At 49.7% G+C, this 23,515-nt stretch overlaps 1 protein-coding gene across 11 annotated transcripts in view; it reads left to right on the forward strand.

The window, feature by feature from the left end:
- SEC31B (SEC31 homolog B, COPII coat complex component) overlaps nt 1-23,515 on the forward strand; it is a 34,241-nt gene that overhangs the window by 3,098 nt on the left and 7,628 nt on the right. For 6 of the 11 annotated variants that reach the window (XR_009868297.1, XM_062214109.1, XM_062214110.1 and 3 more), the window contains exons 3-20: nt 541-627; nt 973-1,096; nt 8,354-8,549; nt 8,756-8,851; nt 9,768-9,911; nt 10,218-10,360; nt 11,633-11,732; nt 11,845-12,006; nt 12,539-12,673; nt 16,927-17,157; nt 19,029-19,103; nt 19,322-19,420; nt 20,079-20,175; nt 20,683-20,861; nt 21,097-21,223; nt 21,504-21,649; nt 22,332-22,505; nt 23,005-23,166. Coding sequence is in view for 10 of the 11 variants with exons in the window: in XM_062214109.1 (XP_062070093.1) it covers nt 549-627; nt 973-1,096; nt 8,354-8,549; nt 8,756-8,851; nt 9,768-9,911; nt 10,218-10,360; nt 11,633-11,732; nt 11,845-12,006; nt 12,539-12,673; nt 16,927-17,157; nt 19,029-19,103; nt 19,322-19,420; nt 20,079-20,175; nt 20,683-20,861; nt 21,097-21,223; nt 21,504-21,649; nt 22,332-22,505; nt 23,005-23,166 (2,469 nt within the window). In the remaining variant the exon portion in view is untranslated. Of the gene's footprint in view, nt 1-503; nt 628-972; nt 1,097-8,353; nt 8,550-8,755; nt 8,852-9,767; nt 9,912-10,217; nt 10,361-11,632; nt 11,733-11,844; nt 12,007-12,538; nt 12,674-16,926; nt 17,158-19,028; nt 19,104-19,321; nt 19,421-20,078; nt 20,176-20,682; nt 20,862-21,096; nt 21,224-21,503; nt 21,650-22,331; nt 22,506-23,004; nt 23,167-23,515 lie in introns of those variants that run through there. The other 5 variants (XM_062214111.1, XM_062214112.1, XM_062214108.1 and 2 more) reach the window with 5 other exon arrangements.

Consider the following 23,515-nt stretch of genomic DNA (forward strand, 5'->3'; position numbering starts at 1 on the left):
GGTACCATTAACCAAGGTGAAGAAAACTGGAGGAACAAAACAATTTGTAGGGCTAGAGTAGTAGAATGGAGAGTTCCATTTTAGGCAGACTAACTTGGGCATCTCTGCTATGATCAAGTGAAAATAGCAGTGACTAGCAATTTCATATAAGAACTTGGGGCTCAGAGGAGAGATTTCTGTTGGTGATAGAGTTTTTTGGAGTCGTCAGCATATGAATATTTAAAGCTGAGGAAATGGACAAAGTCACTGAGAGATTATCTGGCTTGATGATGATCACCTTTGGATATCACTGTGGCAACCTGTGTGATGGAATATCTTTTGGGGTTCAAAGCATTAGATTTCAGTAACTGGGCAAATGGACCATCTTTAAATTATGCATGGTTTTGTATATGTCATCATGTGTTGCCCTGAAATGCTGCAGCTCATAGCGGAGACAGAAACAAGATCTCACGTCCCCGGGTGCCCCCTGGATCCAGCCAAGAGCTTGCTATTTCTGTTTCCAGTGGGCCACTGGCCATGTCAGCTTTCTGCCACCCACAGGGCAGACCATGAAGCTGAAGGAACTCGAGCAACCAGCTGTGCAAGCATGGAGCCCAGCCAGTCAGTACCCTGTGTATCTGGCAACAGGTACGATGACCTGCGCACTAGGATCCACTGGACATATATAAGTTGAGGGGAAACTTAGTATCTAGATTCTTAATTGAACATTTGCGAAAGCTTTCAGATCATGGAAGGGTGGGGATGGCTCCCAGCACGAGCAAGGGGATATTAGGTGTTTTGGGTACCAGGAGACTGCTTGGGCCCTGGCTCAAGGCTAGGCATCTCATGCTTTATTGCTGTCCTTGAGTTGCCCTTTGAGAAGGGTTTGCCCAAACCTCTCCTGTTCCTCCTCTGCGCTGCCTAAGCCATTTACACCTTATGCTGGTGCATATAGTATTGCTGACATCTCTTCTCGATTCTTTTTGTGCCCAGGAACATCTGCCCAGCAGCTAGATGCCTCCTTTAGCACAAATGGCACGCTGGAAATCTTTGAGGTTGATTTCAGGGACCCTGCTCTGGAACTGAAACGCAAGGGAGTCCTTTCTGCCTTAAGCAGGTACTACGTTTAAACTCTTGGGTATGCAGGGCAGGTCCCGACGAGGAATCCTGGGAGGGAGTAGTGTGTGCTTCTCAGGGATCACTTGGAGACAAGAGAGTGGAGAAAGAACTTTTCCAAATTGGAGAGAGGTTGACTCTGGGCTGATTTTGCAAGAGAATTTAAAAACAACTACCCCATCTTTGTGGTCAGCAGCAGCAGTGGTGTCAGGCACAATACGTGTGATGGAGATGCCTCTCGCAAGCCTGGACCTGTGTGGACCTGAGTGCTCCTTGAACCCTGAGGTGTTGGCTCCTTCCTCCCTGGGGCCCTTGTGAAGATAACAGCCTTACACAACGTCACCTTCTTCTGCCAACAAGGAGACACCATCCTCTCCTCATTGCTCTCAGGCACTGATTGGGTGTTCATGGATGTCATGGCCCTGGCAGGCTGGGTGTCCATGACTTTCGTGGGTGACATTGTGTAACAACAGTGAGGAAGGAGGCTTTGTAGGCCTTGCCAGGCTAGGTCCTCTGTCATTCATTGAGCCCACGTGTACATAGCAGGCACTGTGCTCAGAGTTCTGTATTTTATTCACTCTTCAAAATAAGCCTAAGTGATAAATACCATTAGTTTCACTTTACACAGGAGAGGTCACAACTCTGAGAAGCCAGGACTTAAATCTGTGCCTATCTAAATTCAAAGACTACTTTCTTTCCATTCTTCCATTGTTCTTTTAAAGGTTTCTAAAGGCGAGGGCTTACAGTTTGAAGCAGGGGGCTCCACATTGAAAAAAAAGTATATATTTATTTGAGAGGCAGAAAGAGAGCACTCCCATCCCCTGGTTCTCTACTCAAATGCGTGCAACAGCCAAGTGGAAACTCAGTCCAGGGCTCCCAAAGGTGGCAGGAGCCATCGCTGCTGCCTCCCCCAGGCTGCATTAGCAGGAATTGAGTCAGGAGCCAGAACTGAGTATCAAATTTAGGTTCTCCAGTATGGGATAAGAGCATCTCAACCTGAGTTTTTACCACTAGGCTAAACATCCACTCCAGCCTTCACATTTTTATACCATCAGAAAAAAATGTGACTACTACATATGTATTCAATATCTGTGTTACATAGTCAATATTTACATTACACATATTCAATATAAGTAATATCCATATATTTACTGCTAACAAAGTATAATTTCTATCATTTTTCCATTAAAGATGTCGTTTTCTTATAGTTGATGAATTATCCTGCCTACTCTGTTTAGAGGTTATCGCTGTAGAAGGCAGCACTCTGACAGATGATTGATGAACCCTTTGTGTATTCCTTGGTTCCTCTGAGAAATTTATTGAAGTCTTTAGGCAGAAGGGGGTGGGAGTTTAGTCCAGCAGTGAGGATGCTGGGTGTGACTCCCACAGCCCACATTGCAGTACCGCGCTCAGTACACATCTGACTCCAGCTTCCTGCTGATGCAGACCCTGGGAGGCAGCAGTGATGGCTCAAGACGCTGGGTTCCTGCCAGCCACGTGGGAGACCTGGCCCTGGGCAGGCATTAAGGAATTGAATGTGTGAATGAGAGCACTCTCTCTCTGCCTCTCACATAAATAAAAATTTAAAAAAATTTTAAGTAATACCCTCTTCTTTCTTTTCTTGGTTTAACCTAATAATGAAAGGTTAGTTACCATTTATCCTTTCCTGAGCTCTTACAGCACTGTGTGAAGGCGTCTTTTATTTTGCATTTATGTTTCTTTGTATTCCAGCCCTTGTACCCTTTGAAGAACAGGCACTTGACCATTTAGCAATAATCATGAGATAGTCTTAGTCCCTAAGCAAGCATTTCAAAAAGTGCCTCTGAAAGGGGTGGGCTACTAAGCTTGTTTATTCTCCTGGAGATAAGAAAAGGGAGCAGTGGGCAAGGGCCCTTCCAACAAGCTAAGCAGTATCTTAAGCACAGTAGTGGCTCCTTATGACTAAGGGATCCTAAGAGAGGAAATGTAATTCTTAAGAAACCTTGAAACTGAATTCTGAGATCCATGTTGGCAGAGATTTTTCTCTATTCACTGCTTATCTTATTCTTAGCATCACCTACAGCAGTTCCTACACTCTAATAAATATTTGTGGAATGAATAAGTGTTATTGCAAACTTCTGGGTTGCCAAACTGAGCATTCCCATCCAACTTCAGTTGTTACAGCTGGTCTTTAGTCAGTCTTTGTGCCTTCAGAGCTTTTCAGGGGCGACTGTCAGTTGTGCAGCCAGCAAGGCTGAAGGGGCTCTTTTTGATGTGTAGATACTGAACTTGGGACTCATGAGCTTCACCTCCTACCATTCCTCCATCCCTCAGGGGTTTGGGCCAGTAACCAAAATAAATAGTACAGTGAACACTAAAAATAAATAGTACAGTGAACACTATGGATAATATTTCGTGTCTACTTTCTTTTTCTACCTCTATAACTGTGGCCAAAGGTTGATTCTCATTCACAAGGACCTAAGAGATTACCTTTGATGCAGTCCTACTGAGGCCTTTCTGAAGAAATCCTGGACACCCCATGGGTCTATACACCCACTCCTTTCTGTTCCAGTCTGGGTCAAGTCACTTACTCAAAGGTCATGAACCCTTGATCAAGATGATCAGGGCAAACAGAGGACCATTCATCCTTTGCTTTATACTTTCTTCTCTACTCTCTTTTCTGTGTCACCTTGCCATGGTGTAGTTGAAAGCATTGTTGGGTTGTAGTCTTGGCTGTAATGCTGATAGAGCTGTGTGACTTTGGACAAGTTGAGTCGGTTGTCTTAGGTTTCTCCACGTATGTATAAAAAAGAGATGTACAAGATGACTTCTAAGCACCTGTTTAGATCTGCTGAGACCTCAGATCTGATGTTCAGTCTCTCCTTTCCTGTCTCCTTTGCTTTTCCTGTTTTTTTTTTCTCTCAAATCTATCTTTATTAAATGAACATACACTTTTCAAAATCTCCCCCCTTCCTCTGCCTGCCCTTTTCACCAAGCCCATGTGTTAACTAAATTTAGGTCTTGAGAATCCCTTTTTGTTCTATCCTTGAGTGTCATAGAAATATCTATCTAGAAAAATCTCACTGAAAGAGAATATTCCGAAACACTGATACGTGACTAGATAAGGGAGAGCCTCAGGCTGTTACGTGACTGAAGAGAATGCATGGGTAAATACAATCAGAGTCAATATGGATTAGCATGTGTACTGCAGCAAGTGATGTTTGGTCTGCTGGATGGATTTCACTCAGGAAGAAAGGATTCTGGGAGAATAACGCTTTGCTTATGTCGCTGACTGAGGAGCTAGCAGCTGCGGCTGAATGGGGTCCGAGTCCAGAGTGATCTCCATTCCACCCTGGCTACACTGAAGTTCCTGGTCTCTGAGTGGCCTCCGGAGCCTCTGTAGGACCCATCCTCTGGTAAAATGGAGAAAGCACTTGCTCACCCTAGTCACTCTACCTTTATCTCAATTCTGGCTCCTCGGAGAGCACTTGTGACCTCCCTTTGGGTCACTCCCTTTGGGCACTTCTCTTAGTTTTCTCATTCTCAATTCTTACCTTCTTTCTAGAGACATCAACGTTATGGAGTAGAGAGAGCATAGGCTTTGTTGTTGGACAGGCCTGGATTCAAATTCCTGCTCTAAAATTTACTGTTCTCTTGGGTACATCCCTGACCATATTTTCTCCAGCGTAAATTCAGGGTAAATAGTAGATATATAGTAGCCTGGGGTACAATGGGCGTTTGGAAACATAGTTCACCTCCCAACAGCCATTGCCCTGCTCCAAGCCTTTATTCTCCAGCTTGGAGAATGCCTTCACGCTCTGTTTGGCTTTCTTTTTCTTTTTTTTTTTTTTTAAAGATTTATTTATTTGAAAGGCAGAGTTACAGAGAGAGAGAGGGAAAGGAAGAGAGAGAGAGAGAGAGAGAGAGAGGTAGAGAGGTCTTCCATCCACTGGTTCGCTCCCCAGATGGCTGCAACTACCAGAGCTGAGCCAGTCCAAAACCAGGAGCCAGGAACTTCTTCCAGGTCTCCCTCATGGGTGGGTACAGGAGCCCAAGTTGGGCCATCTTCCGCTGGTTTCCCAGGTTCCTTAGCAGGGAGCTGGATTGGAAGTGGAGCAACTGGGACTTGAACCAGTGCCCATATTGGATGCCAACACTGCAGGCAGAGACTTAACCTGCTATGCCACAATGCCAGCCTCTCTGACTTTTCTTTAAGATTCCTTTTTATTTATTTGAAAGACAGAGTTACAGAGAGAGGTAGAGACAGAGAGAGAGGTCTTCCATCTGCTGGTTCACTCCCCAGATGGCCGTAACGGCCAGAGCTACGCCGATCCGAAGCCAGGAGCCAGGAGCTTCTTCCAGGCCTCCCATGTGGGTGCAGGGGCCCAAGGACTTGGGCCATCTTCTGCTGCTTTCCCAGGCCATAGCAGAGAGTTGGATCGGAAGTGGAGCAGCCGGGACTAGAACCAGCGCCCATATGGGATGCTGGTGCTTCAGGCCAGGGCGCCATAGCACAGGCCTCCCTCTCTGACTTTCAAAGATAGTTGGGTTGCCCAAATGTTTTTGCTTATATGTGGAAAAACTTTTTCACCTTAGTTCACTAACATGAGGATAGGAACTGTACTAAGAAAATAAAAGCAAAATCTTCAAAACAAAGAAGTGAATAAATCATGGAAGCAAGGATTTGTACAGCAGATATTTCTTTTTTTTCTTCCATCCACTGGTCACCCCCACTAAATGCTCACAACAGCCAAGAGTGTGCCAGGCCAAAGCCAGGAGTCTGAATTCCATATGGGTCTCCCAAGTACTTGAGCCCTCAGCTGCTGCTTCCCAGAATGCACTTCAGTGGGACACTGGATTGGAAATGGAGGAAGCAGCACTCAAACCCGCACTCTCATATGGGATGTGGGCATCCCAAGCATCAACTTAACTGCTGAAAACTTCTGTCCCTTATGTTGTTTCTTAAATTCAAATGTATAGGAAGGTTGTAAAATAGTACAGTACACATCCTATGACCTTCCATTGTTAACATTTTGCCATATTTGCTCTCTCTCCCCTTCCTCTCCTACACACACACATGCACACACACTCACAGCTTATGGAGTAGAGATGTTGACACTCTTTGGGTCTACTGAATGATCAAGTGCCCTTCCTTACTTAACTTGATCCACGTGTTCTCATTCTTCTAGAATTCTCCCTCATAACCTATTTAGGCTCCAGCTTCACCCTCGCTAGTGAGGTGGTTAATAATAGAAATATACTTTCTCATGCATACCGAAAGAAAAACATTTGTTGCACCCCGTGTTCCACACTGCAGCCCTCTGAAGTAACTGCCTTCTCCTCCCACCCTTTGGTGACTCCCGTTCGAGGTCTTGGTCGCCTTTTCCTCTCTTCTGTATGTTGTGTGCTGTGATCGCTGCACCCCCCCCCCCCCATTTGCATGTGAGTTTTTCCACTGACCATCCCCTCCCCAGGTTCTCAGGTGACCTGGAAGGGCTTCTTCAGCTACTCGGTTGACTTGTCCTCTGTCCACACCAAGGTCCAGCCCCCTGATGACAGGGAGCCTCTTGAGCTCAGTGTGGAGCACTCTTCTGCCCCGGAAAGGTCAGTGCACACGCCTTAGGAAACAGCCTGTCTAGCAGCGGCCTCGTAACTGCCGTGGCATCCGCTCTGCTGTGTGCTTTCACATGCTGACCGGGTCTGAACTGGTGCTCAGCGCTTCACTTCCGACAGGTTGGCTCTGCTCGCATAACTGACCAAACAAATTCCTGCCCTGTTACCCCACTCAGTCCTTTGCTGACCGCCCCAGGGTCTGGGAATATTTCATTGCAGTTAGAGATCTTGGGCCATCATTTGATGTGAAATCTGGCTCTCTGGAGGACTGTGAAAATGTCCTTGGCTAGCGGCTGTGAAATGGGAGACAGATCACCTATAAGGCTTTCTGGATTTCACATGCCTTCCCCAGGGGCTTTGCTGGAGAGACTCCAACTTGTCTGTAGGGGATCCAGGGTCCATGTTTTCTTTTGTGCAACTTCTTTTGTGCAAGACACTGCCGGTGTCTTGATAGAAGCATCCTCGGAGAGCAGAAGTGTTTTCCAAACGGAGAACTATCCCTTTGTGCCTCTGTGTCTCTAGGGCTGGCCTGTTGCGGGCCGTGGCAGAGGGGGAAGAGGAGACACGTTTGTTGGCTTAGACGTCCTGCTTCTAATCCGCCACAGAAGTTTCCTCTCAACAGGAGGCAGCATTTTGTGATTTGAGGAGCTCAGGCTCTGCAATACAGTGGCCCTAACTTTCAACCTTGACTCTGCATTTCCCAGCTGTCAGATTGGAATAAAATTACTAGCTCCGTATACAGGAATTGTATAACTTCTCGGTCTCAATCTCCTCAGTTGAAAATAGAGATGATAGTAATGCCTCATGGAGTTGATAGATATTAAATCTGCTAATACATGTCAGTGTTTAAAATAGTGCCTGGGGCTGGCGCTGTGGCTCACTTGGCTAATCTTCTGCCTGCAGCGCTGGCATATCATATAGGTGCCGGGTTCTAGTCCCAGTTGCTCCTCTTCCAGTCCAGCTCTCTGCTGTGGCCTGGGAGGGCAGTGGAGGATGGCCCAAGTGCTTGGGCCCCTGCACCCACATGGGGGACCAGGAGGAAGCACCTGGCTCCTGGCTTTGGATTGGCGCAGCACCGGCCATGGCAGCCATTTGGGGGGTGAAGCAACGGAAGGAAGACCTTTCTCTCTCTCTCTCTCTCTCTCTCTCTCTCTCTCTCTCTCTTTCTCTCTCTCTCTGTAACTCTACCTGTCAAATTAAAAAACAAAACAAAACAAAACAAACAACACAGTGCCTAGCCAATGGGGAATATTCAGTAAGTGTGTAAGATGTCCTTACTGCCTGCATAATGACGTGAGGATTGTGAGGATGAAGTGACATCATCTGTTTGGATGGTTATCACAGGGTCGATGTAACACCAATGTTAATGAAAAAAAAACACCCACAGAACAACACCTCCACACAATTCAGAGGCAGTAGACCTTTTTTTTTTTTTTTTTTTTTTTCCAGTGAACTCTTGATTTCTAGTGTAACAGAGATGGAATAGTTGTTCAGGGGAAGGGCAGTGCCCTTCTGTGTGGGGGAGGGGGAAGTGGAGGAGATAACCAGGTCCTGGGTCAGGGTGGGAATGACTGACTGCTTATGGCAGAGGCTGGCAGAGGTGCCTGCCCTCTGCTTACTGACCTGGACCTAAGTCGGTGCTGATGCCAGTTCCTCCTCTTTGTAGGTTTCACAAGCTGATCTGGGGGAGCTTTGGCAATGGCCTTCTGGAAGGCTCCGGGGTTATTGCAGGCGGCGGGGACAATGGCATGCTTACTCTATACAATGTGACCCACATCCTGTCTTCGGGGAAAGAGCCTGTGATTGCCCAGAGGCAGAAGCACACGGGGGCTGTCAGAGCCCTCGACTTTAATCCTTTCCAGGTACTACCTTTCAGTTGGTCAAACATGGCCAAGCCATGGAGCAGCAGGTCTGAATGGAAGCATTCACTTTGGCCTCTGGTCTGTAACTCTGGACCCTTCCAGGCTGTTACAGGGGAAGCTTTGGATAGCCCCAAGTGGGGATCTTTGTCCCCTTTCCTGTTCTCTTGCTGGCCTTGTGTGTCTCCAGACCTCTTTTATTCATGCAGGGCAACCTTCTGGCCTCGGGGGCCAGTGATTCAGAAATCTTCATTTGGGATTTGCATAACCTGAGCGTGCCGATGACTCCAGGATCCAAGTCACAGGTGAGGAGGCCCTGTACCCCTACCTAGGGCACTGCTTGGAGAGTGTAGCTGATTTTTCCCTGTAGAGTGTTGCAATAGTGGAGCCAGCTAGAGCACAAGAGATTTCAGACTTTACCACTGGAGGGCAGTAAAGCTCCACAGACTAACAGCTACCATCCAGATAAGCGCTGATGGAGGGTAGGCTATGGAGTGTGTGGGGTGGTTGGTTTGGAGTCATTGGCTATTCTAGGAGTTTACAGGCAGGAGAGAAGGCTGGGGGGGGGGGTGTGTGAGGAGACTCTGAGAGAAGGAGAGGGAGTGCTACTTACCACTTGGCAGCTCTGGGTAGGGCCCCATGCTCAGTGGAAAGGAAGCTAGAGTAGGGCCCAGGCGTTTGTTGTCCTTTTTGTGGGGAGCCAGCTCTGTCTCCATAGATGGCGCTGCTGTGCCGCAGGGGTCTGTGTGTCTTCAGTCTTTGAGTGTCTGTCAGTATGTAACAGCCCATCTTTTTGCTCCCTGGCTTCTCTCTGTCTTATGCTCACAGTATCGTGGGGTAAGTTAAGTATGAATTTGATGGCATCTTGGGGCCTGAAAGTAGGAGCTTGGGTGTCTATGTTTCTCTCCCTCCTTTACCTTCCTCCTTCCTCTGTCTTTGTGCTAGACGAAGGGCTGTTTTTCAATCTTGACTCTATTCTCTCAGGAGAACTTTGGGATAGGAGTAAAACCAAAATATGCTTGGCATCCCCTCTACTTCTACACTAGTACCCTAAAGGCTCTTCCCTGAAAAATCCAACTCCAAGCTCCCAAGACTGTCATGGTTTGGGTAGCCCCATGTCTCCTCTTGGGCGTCCTGTGGGTGGTTGAAACCATGGAATAGCAGGACCACGCGGTCTAGAAGGTGACAGGTTGTCCTCCTCATGGCTCTGTCCTGCCTCAGCAGCCCCCAGAAGATATCAAGGCTCTCTCTTGGAACCGGCAAGTGCAACACATTCTGTCTTCCGCTCACCCCAGTGGCAAGGCGGTTGTGTGGGATCTCAGGAAGAATGAACCCATCATCAGAGTCAGTGACCACAGCAACAGAGTGAGTAGTAGGGGCCAGAACATGGGCCTGGGATGGCTTCTCTCTTGTGCCCGCAGTTGGAGTTCTGCCCCTGGCCTAGGGTCTATGTTCAGTTGTTGGACATGTAGATTCAGCCTCTGGTAATTTCCAACTGAGAGTGGAAGCTCAGGGAGGCTGAACAGAGCCAACCTGGAGGCTTCTGCCCTGCCTTCCTTAGTCACGATCATCACTTTTTCTCTGATGGCTGACAAAATCTGCACAGGGCAGACAAGGTCTGTGACCAGAGCGATCAAGCTACATCACCATCGGGATCTACTTTGTTCACAGATGCACTGCTCGGGCCTGGCCTGGCACCCAGACGTAGCCACCCAGTTAGTGCTGTGTTCAGAAGATGATCGCCTCCCCGTGGTTCAGCTGTGGGACCTGCGCTTTGCCTCCTCACCACTGAAGGTGCTAGACAGCCATAGCAGGTAGCATCTCTTACCCACTCGTATCCTTCAGGGGATGGTGGAGGTAACTGATCCGGGAAGGAGGCAGTGAATGCCTCATTTTAGCCACTGAACATTCTCCTTGGCTTCAGATCCTTTCCAGTGACTACACAGTCATCCCAGCCTAACTCCAGCCCTAACCTGGAGGAATTCCTCTAGACCCTGAGGTTACGGAAAACAGCCTGAAGGTCCATCTAACTTCCAGGGAAGAGACTGGGGACAGGGTCACTGGAAGTATTGGAGCCGGTGTATGGTATCCTTGGGAGAGTCCCCGTGCTCTGACCTGAGGATAACATTCATTTGTCTAGGCGATGAGGTTGCTTTTTCCAAGACTTCTGAAACAAAGCAGCTTGGCTTCCGTGTGTGCTGGGCCATGCTTGCCCCGGAAGCTGCTGCTCTTGCTCCCACAGTGGAGGAAGCAGCTCCGCACTCTGTTGTTTCCAGCCAAAGTGTCACGTTGCCTTTGTACCTCATAAGGAACTCGGAGGGTTAGGCCTTCGCTACTCTCCTGGATTGAGAACACCCGCAGGAACGGATGTTTATGTGACTGACACTGACCCGTGGTCCTTCCTCTGTGCTCAGGGAAGAAGCAGCCACCCTGCCGTGACCTAGGCGAGGCAGAGCACAGTTTCTGGAGTTTGACCTGGGTCCCTGGGGTTTTAACTTGGGTTCTGGCTGTGCAGCTATCTGAAAGTTGAGTTTTCAAAGATTCATTTTCTTTCTTTCTTTCTTTCTTTTTTTTTTTAAACAATGGGGGTCACCTGAGATTTTGGGCCTCCTTTCCTTTTTTTTTTTTTTTTTTTTAAATTTATTTATTTGACAGGTAGAGTTACAGACAGTGAGAGACAGAGAGAAAGATCTTCCATTTGATGGTTCACCCCCCAAATGGCCGCAATGGCTAGAGCTACACCAATCTGAAGCCAGGGGCCAGGAGCTTCCTCCTGGTCCCCCATGCAGGTGCAGGGCCCAAGCACTTGGGCCATCCTCCACTGCCTTCCCGGGCCACAGCAGAGAGCTGGACTGGAAGAGGAGCAACCGGGACTAGGAGCCGGTGCCCATATGGGATGGCGGCGCTGCAGGCGGAGGATTAACCGAATGAGCCACAGTGCCGGGCCCCTCAAAGACTGATTTTCCTCATCTGTAAAGTGAAGGGAAACCAGTGACTTTGTAGGGCCAGGATTCGTCTGTGATATATAAGATGCTTTCATCACAGTCAACATTTCACACGTGTCAGTTCTTTCTTTTCCTTTTCAGGGGGATCTTGTCAGTGTCGTGGAGTCAGGCTGATGCTGACCTACTGCTCAGCAGTGCCAAGGACAGCCAGGTCTTGTGCTGGAACCTGCAGAGTGGTGAGGTAGGCTGGCGGGCGGGGATGGTCGAGGAGGCCCAGCTGAAGATGTTGCCTTCCCTTAGTCAGCGTCTTGTGGACTGGATGGTCCCTAATGGTTGTGTTTCCCTCATGTTAGGTGATATACAAGTTACCCACACAGAGCAGCTGGTGTTTTGATGTGCAGTGGTGCCCTCGGGTCCCTCCGGTGTTCTCTGCTGCCTCCTCTGATGGCTGCATCAGTGTGTACTCTGTGATGGGTAGGAGCTGGGAAGTCCAGCACATGAGTCAGGCTGACAAGGTTTGCAGGGCTCAGTGGAGAATTCTGGAGGGAAGGGGCTGTTTCTCTTTGTGGGGAGAGAGAAGAACACGTGGCCTGGGAAGAAGTGGGAGCTCTGGAGGCTGGGAGACCAGAGCCCTGGGTCTGGGAGGGCTGTACCTTTGTTTTGGTGCCCCTCTCCTGGGGAGGATGTCAATTTCTGCCACGATAAGGGGGCCTTCCCCTTGACTCAAGTTATTGGATGTTCCCTATAGTAGAAGAGACATCGGCCTCTGTGCTGGGACCATTATTTCAGGAGCACGAACTTTCTCCCTCTCTCCTGTGGATCAGTTTTCTGTCACACTCGTTGTAGACTTGGACTGTAGTAGACTTTCCAAGAACCTACAGCATGGGAGTCCCACCCTCCCAGCGTCATCCGTATACCCTGCGATATGGGAGACTGGCCTTTCCAGGTCACATTGGGTAGCTCAAGGATTCTTCAGATTGGGGCTTATGGGTGGGATTCTGGCTGAGCCACCACTTCAAGCTGGTGATACAGGTGTCCTTCCCCTAGATCTCCTCTTCCTTCAGCAAAGGCCAGCCTCTCCCGCCATTGCAGGTGCCAGAGCAGGTGGCACAAGCATCACTGATACCTCCCCTGAAAAAGGCCCCCAGATGGATCAGAAGGCCAGCAGGCGTTTCATTTGCTGTAAGTGTATATGTGAGTATGGTCGTGCATGTGTGTGTGTGTTAGTATGAAGCCTCTCGTGAGACCAGCATGGAGCCGAGTGCAGTGGGTCCATTCCCACTGCCTCTGTCTCAGATCAGATCTCACTCTACCTCTCAAGCACAGAGTTACTCCAGTTCCCCTTTGTGCCCTGTATCCCTCTGTGCCTTGCTTGCTCAGCCATTCCTGTCTAAAAGGAATGATTGCTTTAGACCTGAGATGTGGAGAACAGCCGGAGATTCCACCCGAGTCTTCTCTAGCCCTTCCAAGTGCGGAGTACAAAGGGGAAAAGTAGATTTCCTCTTGTCATTCCTCTGCTCTAAACCTCTGGGCACCTCCCCTCATTGCCTTGTAGACTCAAGGCTCCCCGCACACGGAGCTCCACGCACCTTTCCGGTTTATCTCCATCACCTTCTCACGTGCCCCTGTGCTCCAGGGACACGACTCCTTCCTGTCCTAGTCGTGACTCTTCACTTCGCCTGCCTCTGCTTGCCCCTGCCCTTCAGCTTCTCTGCTGGGCCATTGACTCCTGCTGCAGCCCTTTGTGGACCCCACTTAAACACCAGCTCTTCCAGATACATGTTCTTAACCCCAGGCCTAATTAACTTCCATTCGATAATGCTACAGAGTTATATTCCTGTGATGAGAAATGTTCTAGCTATACTAAAGTTACAAGTATTTACATACATGTCTAGAGACCTGATTAAAAATTGGGTCCTTAAGGAGAGGGACCATGTGTTGTTTATTTCTATATTCCCAAAACAGTACATCTCAAACCTTAATGTACATACGGATCATTCTGGTCCATTTGGTCTGAGGTAAGTCCAAGATTCTGATTTTCTAGCAACTTCCCATGTGATGCTCTTGCTGCTGCTTTGAGCACCTGCACCTTGGGTAGCAAGGCCCTGAAGCATCTAGAACAATGCTTGAAGTATATAGAAGGTTAAGCTGTGGAGTTCCACCTCTACTTCCGAACCAGCTTCCTGCTAATGCACACCCTGGGAGATAGCTGGTGATGGCCCAAGTACTTGGGTCCTGCCAACCATATTGAAAACTTGGGTGGAGTTTTTGGCTCCTGGTTTTAGCCTGGCCCAGCACTGACTGTTGTGGGCATTTGGGAAATAAACCAGTGGATGGATGATCTCTTTCTAGATATGTATCTTTTTCTCTGCCATCTGCTTTTCAAATCAACAAAAATAAGTAAACTTTATTTATTTTTTAAAGATTTATTCATTTATTTGAAAGTCAGAGTTACACAGAGAGAGGAGAAGCAGAAAGAGGGAGAGGGAGAGGGAGAGGGAGAGAGAGAGAGAGAGAGGTCTTCTATCCGCTGGTTCACTCCCCAATTTGCCGCAACGGCTGGAACTGCGCCGATCCGGAGCCAGGAGCCTCTTCCAGGTCTCCCACGTGGGTGCAGGGGCCCAAGGGCTTGGGCCATCTCCTTACTGCTTTCCCAGGCCATAGCAGAGAGCTGGATTGGAAGTGGATCAGCCAGGTCTTGAACCGGCACCCATATGGGATGCCGGCGCTTTAGTCCAGGGCATTAACCCACTGCACCACAGCGCCGGTCCCAAAAATAAGAAAACTTAAAAAAATAAATATGGGGCCGGTGCCATGGCTCACTTGGTTAATCCTCTGCCTATGGTGCCAGCATCCCATATGGGCACCAGTTCTAATCCCGGTTGCTCCTCTTCTAGGCCAGCTCTCTGCTGTGGCCTGGGAGGGCAGTGGAGGATGGCCCAAGTGCTTGGGCCCTGCACCTGCATGGGAGACCAGGAGGAAGCACCTGGCTCCTGGCTTCGGATTGGCACAGCGCTGGCTGTACCAGCCATTTGGGGAGTGAACCAATGGAAGGAAGACCGTTCTCTCTGTCTCTCTCACTCTGTCTGTAACTCTACCTGTCATATATATATATATATATATATATATATATATATATACACACACACACACACACAATACACACACACATAAGATTTGAACTTAAAACCTAGATGTATAGAAATAGAGGTTCTTGTTTTCAGCACCAACAGTTTTATTATGGAGCAAAACTACCACTTTCAAGAGGCAGTGAGGTTAAACAAAGTCGGGGGAGTTGTAAGGTGAAGAACCTGAGGTCAGGAGGCCTGAATTCTTAGCCCTGGGCTGCCGTCTGTTAGCTGAGTAATCTTGAGCAAGTCGCTTAACCTCTCAGGTCTCGAGCATTCCTATATGTAAAATGTGGGGAGTGAATTGACATGAACCTCAGGTGAGAATAGATGTAAGTACTTTGCAAAGCTGCCATGTATTGTACTTACAAAAAGTTAAAATGGGGGGGCTGGCGGTGTGGCGTAGTGGGCTAAGCCTCCGCCTGTGGCACTGGCATCCCATATGGGTGCCAGTTCAAGTCCTGGCTGCTCCTCTTCTGATCCAGTTCCCTGATTATGGCCTGGGAAAGCAGTTAAGATATCCCAAGTGCTTGGGCCCCTGCGTCTGTGTGGGAGACCCAGAGGAAGCTCCTGGCTCCCGACTCCAGATGAGCTCAGCTCTGGCCTTTACAGCCATTTGGGAAGTCAACTAGCGGGTGGAAGAACTTTCTGTTTCTCTCTCTATATATAACTCTACCTCTCAAATAAATAAATTTTAAGACTCTTAAAAAAAAGTTAAAATGGTTTTAACACTAAGCTGTGGTTTGGATTTTGTGTGGTAGGAATCAAGAAATAAGAATTCTGACTGGGAAAGTGTGTTAAGGAAGTGGGTCTTAGTAAAGGAAACTTAACAGAATGCAAATCAGTAGTTGTCAATCTTGGCTACACAGGGAAATAACCTGAAGAATATAAAAATACTGATGACTGTTCTTCCTCCTGAGTTTCTGATTTTTGTATGGGGTGTGCCTGGAAACTCTGGATAGCTCCCTAGGTAGGTTTTTGTTTTGTTTTCAGATTTATTTATTTATTTATTTATTTATTTATTTGAAAGGCAGAGTTACAGAGAGAGAAGGAGGAAGATACAGCAAGAGATTTTCCATCTGCTTGTTCACTCCCCAAATGACCACAATGGCTGGAACAGGGCTGGGCTGGGCTGAAGCCAGGAGTCCAGAACTCCCTCAGCATCTCTCATGTGGGTGCAGAGGCCCAGGCACGTGGACCATCATCCTTTACTTTCCCAGGTGCATTCGCAAGGAGCTGGATTGGAAGTAGAACATCTTCTACTTACTTGTATGAGATGCTGGCATCCTAGACAGTGGCTCTACCTGCTGTGCCACACTCTGGCCCCATCTCCAGGTAGTTTTAATGAGAACAGCTTGAGTGGAGAACTTTGCTTTGTGTAAAGTCTCTAACTGGCAAGGAGGATGCCCTGGGTGGTGGTGCGATGGGTAAAGAAGCAGGAATAAACCAGGCATTTTGGGAGGTGGAGCAGTTTCATAAATGAGAAGGGGAGAAGCTGGAGAAGACAGATTTAGCCCTGATTTGGTGGGGCTTTGTGCACCACAGTCAGAGGAACTTGGGCTCTTTCCTGTGACCTTGTGCAGCCGTTATAAGCTCCTAGGTAGCATTTGATGGTACAGGAGTAGATGGTCATCTAAAACTTAGATTGGAGGAAGGGAAAAAAAAAACCAAAGGCTAGAAACTGTTTCAGTAAGTAGCACTGGGAATGGGATAGAGGGGCCCGTCTGAGACACAGTGACAGGAAGGGGCAGTACTGCTGCTGCTTGTCTATGGGAATGAAGACTCTGATAATAATGCTGAGGTGTTCAGGTGCATGGGGAAATGGTGGCATCAGGATAGACGGAGAGAAGATGAGTATTGTCAAGTGGATTTCAAGCTGATGGTGAAGTTTTAAGCTAAGGGGGCAGTGTCGAAGCACAGTGGGTTAACTGATGCTTGTGGTATTCCATATCAGAGTGCTGGTTCGAGTCCGGCTAATCCTTTTCCAATCCAGCTTCCTGCTAATGCACTTGGAAGGCAGCAGAAGATGGCCCAAGTGCTTGGGTCTCTGCTACCCTCTGCCTTTCAAATAAATAAATAGATACATCTTTTTTAAAAAGTTTTAAGCTGAGAATGCAGAAGTGGTTTTGGTATGTATACACACCCAATATTTAATTCCTGATCCTATCCCACCCCCGGAAGCTTTCTTATTGATCTCCTATCCTTGAGTCAACCAGTAGTTAGCCTTGACCCTGCCTGTGACCCTGATACGGTGTTCATTTTTGGCTTGAATATATGACTTTTACTCTTCTTGTGTTTCTTTACCAGTTCGGGGGAAAGCTGGTTACCTTTGGCCTTCCCAGCACTCCTGCCCATCAGGTGCCACAGCCTTGCCCCCGCCTAGTCTTCATCAGCCAGGTCACCACAGAATTGGAATTCCTGACGCGGTCAGCTGAGCTGCAGGAGGCCCTGCGGTCAGGAAACCTCCTGGGTTACTGTCAGAACAAGAGCCATCAAGCTGCACTGCGGAGTGAGAAGATGCTCTGGCAGTTCCTCAAGGTAGGAAGCTGAGAGCTGGCTGCTCAGAGGTGTTTCCCAAGCCTGGCCCCAGCCCCTGTCAACTCCAGGAGCCGCACATCCGTGCCGTGAGCCGGATTACTGAGTTTTTCTATACTGCACCTACCCTCTGGACACAGTCTTCTCCCTTTGCTAGAGGCTCAGAGGCCATTTGTGCGGTATCTAGGGAAGAGGGCACTATAAAAGATGTTTTCTTCTGTTGCTACCATTGCTGATGTCCTGAATACTGTACCAGAGCCAATGTGAGGGCTTTCACAGTGTTGTGCCAAAGAGCAGGGGAGGTGATGGGAAGGAAGAAGGAAGGAAGGGAAAGAAAGTGAGGGGAGAGGATTTGTTGGAAGGACACCTTGCTGCAAGCCGACTTTGGGTTGGTTTCAGGTAAGCAATGGCAAGTCCCTGTGGTGGGCCCCAGGGTTCGGGTGCCGCCCTGCTCCGGAGGCATGGATTCAGTTCCTGTTCTCACTTAATTTCAAGTTGCTCAAGCACGGCACCGGAGGAGTGCTGCACCTGTCAAAGGAGATGAGCGGATGAGAGAGCTGAAGACAGGAAGGGAAGCGGCTGACTGCTCAGGCAGAGGGAGGAATGGGATTGTAAAGAAGGATGCAGGAGGAAAGACAGGGCCTGTCCCCAGGGAGCTGAGGGGGATGCTGGTCTATGCTTCAGGCAGGGTAGACTTTGTGAAGGCAAACGTCAAGAAGCTGGGGAAGAGGAAAGGATCTGAGAAAGATCACTGACTATGGAGTGTAGCTAGAGAAAGGTGCAGGAGAAAACAGTAAGCAGTGATGTCCATTATAAGCAGGATAGGAACCCCAGGAATGATGAGGGGGAGAACAGGGGAGTGGGCAGGAGTTCAGCCATCGCTCCGCTGAACAAGGAGGGCAGCGGTGCCTGCCGGAAAGAGGGAGTCTGATGTGAGAGCTACTCAAGAGCTGTCCATCGGGTTGGCTCCTGAAGCTGAGTGTGGGTGAGTGTTTCCAGGGGAAGAGCACCGAATGAGGCCCAGAGAGACTACAAGAAACATCAGTCAGAATACATAACTTGGGGTGGAATAAATGAGGGGCCCAGGCCGGCTAATACAGATTAGGGGGACTTCTGAAAGGCTTGGTCCTAAGTATTTGGGATGCTGAGCAGGAAACTGGCTGCCAGGGTTCTCCTCAGCCAGGTATTTTGACGCCCAAGACTACTGTAGACTATACTTGGCACACGTTTCCTCAAGGCTAGGGAACAGGTGCCACAGCGTGTCAGCAGGCTGCCTCTGGGGGAGTCCTCGAAGCGGTGCCTGTAGCAGCCCCGAGCTCTTCAGCTCCCCAGAAGCACCCCAGTAAAGAAGATGAGACGTGCACTGGGCAGGTGTGTAAGTGGCCCTGACTCGGCAGCCGCTCGCCTACGAGAGCCAGTGTTTTGTGTGCTAGATCCAGAAACATAGCTTCCAGAGTCACTGCAGGGGATCTGTTCGGCTACAAGGGTCAGTGCAGTCCGTAGCTGCGTCAGTTACTCATAGTTTACCTGTTCCAGTCCAGGCGCACTTTGCTAGCCACAAGCAAACAGAAACATTTTAATCTTAGAAACAGCTGACATTTTAATCTTAATCAGGTGACCAGGGTAGCAGAGGTAGGGAGTGAACTGAAGGTCAAATTCTCAGGCGGAAGGGACATGGGGTTTGTTAACATTACCCACACCCAGCAGCAAAGTGCATCTGGGAAGGAAAAAGAAAAGATGGCATTGCCCTGCTGAGGGCGCCTGTGGGGGTACCAAGAGCTGCAACAGAGGGCACCCTGGCACGATGACGAGCTTGGTGCAGGACAAGGCTCACGTTGTTTAATGGAGACTTCTCCGTGTTCTTTGTTCCTTAGGCAACCTTGGAGCCAGACTCCAGAGTGAAATTCCTGAAGCTTTTAGGATACGATAAAGATGAGCTTCAGAAGAAGGTAAGCTGTTTTCCACATCGGAAACATGTACCTGGGGCAGAGAGCACTAGAATCCCAGCAGGGGCTAATTATGTATGGAAGCATTTCACCTCTAGAGTTAGACTTTTCCCAGGAAGGTAGATCAGGGGTCTTAGGGAGTCCACTTGGTAGGATACTGAGGTGAGAAGAGAACATGATGCTAGTTTGGAAAGAGTGGCACTCACAGTCTCTCCCTGCAGGTGACCACATGGTTGAAGAGTGACCTGGCGCGAGGTGACAGCCCTCATCCCAAGGAAGATGAAGGCGACAGTAATAGACAGCGGGCCTTCTGCAGCCAGGTGTGGTAGGAGCCCAGCCACTGACCCAAGTAGCACAGGAGACCTGTCTTAGGGCATGTTTCCTTCCTGACCCTATTCTTTGCACTCAGTACGTGTCCAGCTTTTGTAGAAATCTTCAAACTCCTTATTCTGTTAGAACCACAGTGAGACAGAGCCCCCAAGATTTTAATCTGAGAGTGGAACTGTGTCTTAAACATAATCTAGGGCCTTTCCCAACTTACCTGCTTATCTATCTATCTATCTAAAGTGAGAGTTACAGAGAGAGGGAGAGACAGGTCTTCCATTTGCTGGTTCACTCCCCAGATGGCTGCAACAACCATGGCTGGGCCAGGCTGAAGCCAGGAGCCAGGAGTTTCTTACAGGTGTCCCATCTCCGTGGCAGGGGCCCAAACACTTGGACCATCTTCCGCTGCTTTTCCCAGGCCATTAACAGGAAGCTAGATCAGAAGTGGAGCAGCTAGGACACAAACTACTGCCCATATGGGATGCCAGTGCTGCTGGTGGTGGCTTAACCCACTACACCACAGCACTGGCCTCTCTTCTTCTGGTTTTACCCATTAAGGGCCAAATAGCAGAGTTTGCAGAGAGAGCCACAATACCAGCTGTTTGTCTCCTGGGTTCATCTGCTAAGTTGTCACGTCCGTGCTTCCTTGGGCAGGCCTCCAAACATAGCACAGAGGAAGCCTCTGCCTCAGCCTTCTTTGATGAGCTGGTGCCTCAGGACATGGCTCCATGGGAGATCCCCGTCACAGAAGGTACTCTGACCTGGACGGAGAGAAGCTCTGCTTGGGAGTAGGTGGGCCCAGGGTTCTTGGACTTGAGACATTCTCTTCCTGTCTCCTGCCTCCCGCCTCCCTTCCACCACCTCAAAGGCTGGGCGGGTCTCTTACCAGTTAGAACTCTTTCTGGTTATGGGTTTTCGTGTTTGGCTCTTTCCTACGGAAGGCCTTCTGCCAGGGTACGCTTCTGATCTTTCTGTCTTCCTGTGGAAAGGGCTGAGCCCTGTCCATGGCGAGCAGCACCCCTCACACCTATGGTGCTGCCACGGAATCCCTTCCCTTGTCTTAATCCTGTCTCTTGAGAGTTACTATGAGACCCGGGCACCTTACAGCACCCCACTACATGGTACTGCCAAGGAGTGAAACTTGAGGGTTTGCTCTGGAGCAAGCTAGAGATGGAGGGGGTGTGCTGTGGGCCCTGCGGGGCACAGAAAGTGGGGTTCTGAGGACGGGCTAATGCAGAGGGGCTGCCTTTGCCTGCAGACACGGAGGGGCTCCTGAGCCAGGCCCTCCTGCTGGGGGAGCTGGGCCCTGCCGTGGAGCTGTGTCTGAAGGAGGAGCGCTTTGCGGAGGCCATCCTCCTGGCTCAGGCTGGGGGTGCGGATCTGCTGAAGCGCACACAGGAGCGCTACTTGGCCAAGAAGAAAGGCGGAATCTCTTCGGTAACTGCCCGGGGCAGGAGAGGAAGGGAGGGGAGACGTGGCGCCCTCCGCAGGATGCCCACACCTGAGGGGTGGTGTCCAGAGCGCCAGCCTGTCTTCCTGTCAGCTCTGACCACCCCTGCTCACCGCCCGCCCCTGTGTGGTGTCAGCCCTGTTCGTGAGGCTTGTCCTGCACATCCTGCTGCCCGTGCTGGAGGGATGGCTGAGGGCCTCCGCCCGGCTCTGTCCCTTGCAGCTTCTGGCCTGTGTTGTGCAGAAGAACTGGAAGGACATGGTGTGTGCCTGCAGCCTGAAGAACTGGAAAGAGGCTCTGGCCTTGCTGCTGACGTACTCAAGGCCAGAGAAGTTCTCTGAGCTCTGTGGTAGGTGGGCCCACGGCTTCACGATGCATGATGTGGCTCCAGCATGGAGGCACCGGCCACCACAACGAGGAGGATCGCTCAGTGTCCTGATTTACTTTTTCTGGTTGCATCTGATGCAGACTTTGCCCTTCACTGCAGGGCGGTGTTAGCGTCAGTGTTGTCTTCAAGCCCCTGTGGCTACTTGTCCCGTGGCTTATGGTCCTCTACCAGCTTCCAAACAGGAGGAGGAGGAAGGGCACAGGGAAACAATGTCATTAACAAGGTTCCCGCCTCTCTGTAGACATGCTGGGGACTCGCATGGAGCAGGAGGGCGGCAGGGCACTATCCTCGGAAGCCAGGCTCTGTTACGTGTGCTCAGGGAGTACGGAGCGGCTGGTGGAGTGCGGGGCCAGATGCCCCCAGGCTTCGTCCCCCATGGCTCTGCAGGTACTCCTCTGCAGGGCACTGGCCGCTCTATGCCAGGCCCTTAGGAGAGGCTGGTGGTGGGAATGCCGGGATGTCAGAGACGAGTCTTTTGGATATAGGCGGAGCTAAGATGTTAGGGAGAGGTGAAGGGGCCCTCAATGTCTGGGTCAGCTTGCCAAAGGAGACTGAGCAGCATCTGCTCAGCTATTACCCTTCATAGTTTTTTTCTTATGCACTTGGTTATACACGTTTATTCGATATTTGAGTAAGCATGAGAGCCTGGCCTTTATATTAGTTGCTGTGAAAAAGTTATGTGGACCTAAACTACCAGGAGCTCTCTCCAAGTGACCAGAGAAGATGTGGGTGGGGAGAGGGTCCCAGGTCCGTGGCGAAATAAAAGTCACACATGAAACAATTAGTTTAGCGAAGTCTGTGGTTGATGTTGTACTAGCAGAAAGAAAGCAAAAAGAGGAGGCAGAGAAATGTAGGAATCTAAGACCCGGATGGGCCACTGAAGCCTAACCCTAACAGGAAGGGGAGGCCAAGTGACCCTTCTCTGTCACATCTCCTGTATCATCACCACTGCCTTCACCGGGGTGTGGTCAGATGCCCTCATCTCTGGGAAATCCCTGGAGAGCTGCCTGGGCTTAGGTGGAGGAGGTGCCTTGACGAGAGCTGACCACCCTCATCCATGTCCCTATAGGATCTAATGGAAAAGGTGATGGTCCTTAACAGGAGCTTGGAGCTACTGCGGGGTCCCGCTGGGGTGAGCCCAGGCCCTGCCACAACCCACAGGGTCACTCAGTATGCCAACCTCCTGGCAGCTCAGGGCAGCCTGGCTACTGCTATGGACTTCCTACCGACTGACTGTGCTCAGGTGAGTGGGGCCATGTGGGGAGAGCAGAGCATTTCGTTCAGTATCTAACGTGGAGAACTTCTGTGTTCCAGGTGCTATGCTACTGCTGAAGAGCCTAGGATAGTTCAGAACTAGTCTTTCAAACGGCTTACAATCTATTGGGGGATGATCGGATGTCAATAACTTATAACAACCTAACAGAACCTTTTACTAAATGCTGTGAGACTCCAGGGAAGGGTTAATTTTGCCTGAAGAAGTAAAAAAAAAAAAAAAAAAGACTTCCAGTGGTTTAAACAGTTGAATTGCTACTTCAAAGAGAAGTCCCTTATCCGCAGCTGTAGGGCACAGCACGGAGGGGGTAGCCATGCTGGGCTAGCATGAAGGAACTTCAAGCCATTCAGAGTGCCTGGAATGTGGAGGGTCTGCCCACGTTTGACTGCCGAATGAGGCCAGGCTTATAAGAGGGTGTTTGCTTGTTTTTTTGACTTACTTAATACAATTCTTATTACAACTCTTATAGCCGCCAGTTCAGCAGCTGAGAGATCGGCTTTTTCACGCCCAGGGTTCTGCTGTCTCAGGCCAACCACCTCCCCCTTTTCCCTTCCCCCGAGTTGTGGTGGGAGCTAATCACCGCCCCAAAGAGACACCATCTTACAGACTGGAGTCGCAGCCCTCTCACCAGGTAAGGCTTTATTTGTTAATTCATGAAAACAACAACAAAAACAAACAAAACCTTACATGCCAGGTGTGGTTCTAGGCACATGGAATATGGTTTTTTTTTTTTTTTTTTGACAGGCAGAGTGGACAGTGAGAGAGAGAGACAGAGAGAAAGGTCTTCCTTTTGCCGTTGGTTCACCCTCCAATGGCCGCCGCGGTTGGCGCGCTGCGGCCGGTGCACCGCGCTGATCCGATGGCAGGAGCCAGGTGCTTCTCCTGGTCTCCCATGTGGGTGCAGGACCCAAGCACTTGGGCCATCTTCCACTGCACTCCCTGGCCACAGCAGAGAGCTGGCCTGGAAGAGGGGCAACCGG

This window comes from Lepus europaeus, chromosome 17 (genome assembly GCF_033115175.1).
Source record: "Lepus europaeus isolate LE1 chromosome 17, mLepTim1.pri, whole genome shotgun sequence".
Lineage (NCBI taxonomy): Eukaryota > Metazoa > Chordata > Mammalia > Lagomorpha > Leporidae > Lepus > Lepus europaeus.